Consider the following 5851-nt stretch of genomic DNA (forward strand, 5'->3'; position numbering starts at 1 on the left):
AAAAAAAAAAAGAAAAAGAAAAAAGGAAAGAGAGAGAGAAAGGAGGAGGAGGAGGGGGGCAGGGCAGGGGGGCGAGAAAAAAAATTGCGGCATCTAATTTTCAGTTAATCCGTGGAAAGTTTTTTTTTTCTTCATTTTTTTTTTTATGCGAATTACCGCGGCGGGAAATTATTTCATTTTTTTATTATAAATTTTTTTTCTTTTCTTTCGCGAACAATTTGTTTCGAAATCAACAAAAAAAAAATGTTCGACTAATTTTGGAACAAAGATAGGAACGTAAAGAATTTAATATGTGTGTGTGTGTGTGTGTTTTTTTTTCTTGTTTATTAAATAAATTTGATCATTTGATAAATCGATGTAATATCAAAATTTGTATTACAACAAAAAAAGAAAACAAAAGAAACGAGAATACTAATTGATGTTGTTATAATTTTTTAAAAAGAAAAAAAAATAACGTTGACGTTGTAATTTTTTACAAGATATATATTTAAAACGTATTCTCAATTATTTTAGTAGAAATTAATTTGCAATTATTCGTGAATTGTAATACCAAATTTACGAATAAATTTACTTCTGAGTCATGTGTGTGCTTTAACGTTGTCACAATTCAAACAATAGAATTGCTTAGCAATCTGTTTTAGATGGATTTACTCCTAATACATAGACACACATTAACGTAACATTTGTTGATACGAGAAATCAATCATTATACCAATTAAACCAATTTACATCTATACATATACATAATACAACGATCATAGATATATCACATATATATATATATTATTACAATTATTTAATTTATAATTTAAAATAATTATTATAACACATGATATTTATCAACAAATCACGTATCGATTATTATTTTTTTTTGTTATTATATTATTTATTTACGATTAAATATATTCTTGTACCATAACCAATGGGTTTTGTGTCATTTGAATAAAATTATTTGAAAAAGATATTTATAGAAAAAAAAAAAGAAAGAAATAAATAATAATTAATTGTTATTACAAAACGTATGTGTTATATAACATTTATTTTTATTATTATTGTTGTTGTTGTTGAAAATACGTTTTTATCATAAATATTATTTGACAAATGATATATTATATAAAATCAACACGTTTTAATGAATAAACGATTCAGGGGGGTTTTACAAATTATTATTTATGCTATCTGGGACAAATTTTACATGAGATAATTCACGGATTACTAATATTCACGAAAGAGAGACTGGCTAATTAGAGACGGTTCCCGGAATCCGCTTAAATTCAGGACGAACTTAATCCCACATTAGGCGCATTCTACGTTCCTGAACCTATCTAACAAATTTTACACGTTAAACGTGTTAGTTATTATATTAATCATTGCTACATTAATAATTTTATATATATATTTACAATGAACGAACACAATATTATTATTTTCTATATTGTATGTGTGATTCACGTAAAACGATATTAATAAAAAATAAAACATTTCAATGACGAATAAAACAATCAAATTTTCCAAAAGAAATTAAAAATTGATCTGAAAATTTTTCTTTTTGTTTAGTTTTTTTTTTTTTTTTTTTTTTTTTTAATAAAATATTTCAATACACGTATGATTTAAACTACCACTTTGTGATTTTTTATTATTATGTTTTTCTTTTTTTTTCTCATAGAAAATAAATAAAATAAAAAACACATTTACTTTGCATGTTATGTGTGTATAAATGCATCACGTGTGTAACATATTTACATAGTACTATTTATTCTAATAAATATACTTGTAATAATAGTATTAATTATGTAAATATATGTTAAACGTGAAATAACAATAATAATTATTCCACCCTATCACGAAAATCTCACACGTAATCTGACAGATTATTTTTTTTTTATCGTCCAACAATAACAATCGAATTATTCGACACTGGTACATTTTAAAATGATCTCACATTATTAATGCACGTTGACAAATTTCTTCATAAAATAAAACACTACCTTTCTTTCATTAATAATAATAATAATAAAATATATATATGTAAATTATATTTACATATATATTCACTTTTCCTCTTATATATTACAAAAACACACTGATGAATAATTCATTAATATTAAATCATATATCTCACCTGTTATAAAATACCAAATCAATCAAAACAATCAAAACAAACAAACAAATTATTCATAACAAAACAATCGTTTAATTCGATATATTTTACGACACGTGATTTACGAAAAATTCGTGAAATTGAATAAAACACACATTGACCATTTCAAATAATTACAAAAAAAATTTCAACAATTATTATTATTATTATTATCATTAGTGTATCACTTAAATAGAAAATCAATCATCCCTTATTTCTCTAATCAAATATTGTCCCTTAATTTTTTTCTTATCATTCCCAATCCCTTTTAAATGTTTCTCTACAACTTTAATTTAAAACGTTAATTTCATTGTAATTTCAATTTAAACGGAATTAACATTCCTATTAAATTGTTTATTGGCAGAATATATCACGTTAGAGAAATTCCAGAAAGCATGTGTTGTAAGTTGAGTTACTCGGTGATGTACTAAAGGATTCCTGAATGGTTTGGGACCATGGAAAGCCACTCCTGAACGTGGTCACTCGCGGTTTGGTCGAATGTAATGATGGGAATTCAGGAATCCTCTGTGACCAATCCAAACATCTCGAGTTTGAACCACCTCTATGTCTATCTGTCTATCTATCTCTCTCTCTCTCTCTTGCTTTCTCTGAGTCACGTACAATGAAACCCCCTTTTTGGGTTTATCTTTCTCTTTTCAACTAACCCTTTCACTCACTTCTCTTCGCACTTTATTTTTTCTTAACCGAAAAACGGATTGGACAAAACTAAATCGAATTTGCACGTGATCTGAACTTGGTTGGCAAACAACTATCAACAGATAGAAAACTAAATTCATTGAAATAACAAAAGAAAATAGAATTTGTATTTCTGATCGGGACGATTTATTTGTTCCAAATTATTTTCTTCTATTTTTTAACTTAACTTAACTTTTGTTGGATATTTTTTTTCTTCTTTTTGGTTTATTAATAGAAGAATATATAATCTATTATTAGTTAGAATTATTCTTTTATATGTTTTATACGTGATATATTAACATGAATTGTAAATTGATTTGATATTTGTATTAGTATAATATTGAATATAAATTCGCAATAAATGTTTGTTTCATTTGATGCACTTTAATTAAATCGTTTGGTTGATCAATTTTTTAATTATTTTATATAATTCAAGTAATTATTTGATTAGATATATTTCATCATAATTTATTTTGATTATTTTTCATTTAATTAAACAATGTATAATCGAACTATTAAAATATTTCTATCGTTTTCTTTTGGAATGATTTTTATTCTTCATATACATTTTTCTTATTCTCTCATTTTCACACACACACACACACACACACACACACACGTGTATATGTAATATCGTTATTTATCTCACAATTGATGTTTGATTTGTACTTATAGTAACTTGTTCGTTGAATCGCAGTGATCAAACGGAGTAAATATCCAATCGAACCTTACACGTGTTTCCAAATGTTAACGTTTACCCATTCGCGTTTTTGTTTTATATCGTTATTATTTATAACGTAAATTCAAACGACAATATCGAAACATATTCTCTCTCTCTCTCTCTCTCTAAATAATCGAAACCACTCATGCACGTTTCTCTGTCGTCGAATTCAACCTGTGAAAATTATATATATATATATATATATTTGAATTATTTTATTTTATATTTTTATTTTATTTTTTGGTTTTTATTCTTTCCGGTTTATAAAAGGTAAACGTTATCACGAAATTTTCAATAAATTTACTATTGGTCGGTGTTACATTGTTTAACGATCGTTCAAATCCGTTATTAATAAAAAAAAATAGAAAGAAACGGAGAATGTTAGTAAAAAAGGGAAAGAGAATATTAAAAAACAAAAAGGAAAAAATAAATTTACCGCGAACGTTAGTATTACAAATGGCAAAGTAAAGGTATTTGTGGTGACAGTGGAAAAGCAGAATAAGCGTTGATGGAGGAACGTTGTTCGCACGTTATGCATGGCATGAGTTTATGTTCCTAGTGCTTGTCGCACCAATAATATCCTCGTTTCACTTGGAAAAGACGTATATATATTGTACCCGAGGTATACAACACGTACGGATCACAACTTAACTATATATATGTACACATACTTACATACAGATATATGGATCGTTTATTTAGAAAATGGTGTAAGTCCATTTTCTGTTCTATCGAAAAAATTCAAGATTTGCATATTAGTTTATTTAAAAATATTCATTTATTATATTAAATTATTAATATGTAATTTGATTAAATACATTATTTTTAGGATAATTTAACTAAAATAATGTATAATTATAAGCTGCAAATGGACTTATATCACTGTGTAATCCAATGCTGTAATCTTTTCAAAGAAATTGCAAAGATGCACAACTTACAGCAGTGCATTCTTTGCCAATTTATGAACCTTTCCAGATTGATTTATAACTCGATATTGTATTCTACCTGTAGATAAAAAAGTGCACTTTAATTTAATATAAGTTTCATTAAAATCTATTTGCAAAAAGTATAAAAAATATTTGCCGAAACTTTTCAAAGAAATTGCAAAGATGCACAAATTACAGCAGTGCATTCTTTGCCATTTTATGAACCTTTSCAGATTSATTTATAACTCRAWWTTGTATTCTACGTGTAGATAAAAAAGTGCACTTTAATTTAATATAAGTTTTATTATAATTTATTCACTTTTAGTATAAAAAATATATACAAAAACTTTTCAAAAAAATTGCAAAGATGCACAATTTACAGCATTGCATTCTCTGACATATTTTGAAGTTTACATGCTAAATTTATAACTCGATATTGTATTCTACGCGTAGACAAAAGAGTGTACTTTAATTATAATATATATTTTAATATTATGATATGTTGGGAAAATCGTAAACTTTTGCAAAACATGATTTACTTTGAATTAATTCTTATTTTATTTTTTATTCTCTCCTCTTTATTTTTTTCTTTATTTTTTTCTTTATTTATTTCGAATAACTTTACCCTATAGTCTCGTATATATATAGATATGTGTGTGTATATTATATAAAGTACCTATATATATTTTTTATTACTAAGGGGTAGTAATAAAAAGCAGTTGTTCATATTCGCAAGCATTTTATCGGCATTATTTTTTCATACCCGATCTCTTACGATCCTTTGAATATCGTTTACCCCTTTTTTTTACGATTCATCCCAGCCAACCATTGTATGCAACCCTCATACCTCTTCTCTCTCTCTCTCTCTTTATTTTTTCTTTTCTTTTTTATTTCCATTCGTTGAATTCGCTGGTAATTCTATTTTCGCAGGAACCATTTTAACGAATTCTATCATTTTCATCCATAAATTGATCGTATTTAATGATGCTTTGTATAGTGAGTTAGTTGTTTCGATGTTCCCTCTTTTTTTTCTATTCATTCGAAATTAGTTTTTCATTCCTTTCAAACAGATTATTTGATCTTCTTTTTAAATTTAATATAAATCTTCAATATTATTCAATACTTTATATATATATATATATGGATCGTTTATTTCATTTTATGTTGATTTAAGAAAAGTAAAGGTTTGCATATTTGTGCCAATTAAAAAAATAATAGATTTTAATTATGTCAAATCTGACAATGTTTGTATCAATTTATCAATATGTTATTTGGATTACTATTAATTTCTTTTTTAAACAAATTTCATTAAAACAATGTATATTTATTGGACTTACAAATAGACTTACACACCACTTTCAAAATAAA

At 25.5% G+C, this 5851-nt stretch overlaps 1 protein-coding gene across 1 annotated transcript in view; it reads left to right on the forward strand.

Moving 5' to 3' along the window:
- The first annotated feature begins 2582 nt into the window (after positions 1–2582).
- LOC106788056 (tetraspanin-5-like) overlaps positions 2583–5851 on the forward strand; it is a 22160-nt gene continuing 18891 nt past the window's right edge. Inside the window, exon 1 of the mRNA XM_014750977.1 lies at positions 2583–2706. Coding sequence (XP_014606463.1) covers positions 2583–2706 — 124 coding nt within the window. The remainder of the gene's footprint in view (positions 2707–5851) is intronic.

This window comes from Polistes canadensis, unplaced genomic scaffold (assembly GCF_001313835.1).
Source record: "Polistes canadensis isolate GaletaPanama2010 unplaced genomic scaffold, ASM131383v1 scaffold_123, whole genome shotgun sequence".
Classification (NCBI taxonomy): Eukaryota; Metazoa; Arthropoda; class Insecta; order Hymenoptera; family Vespidae; genus Polistes; species Polistes canadensis.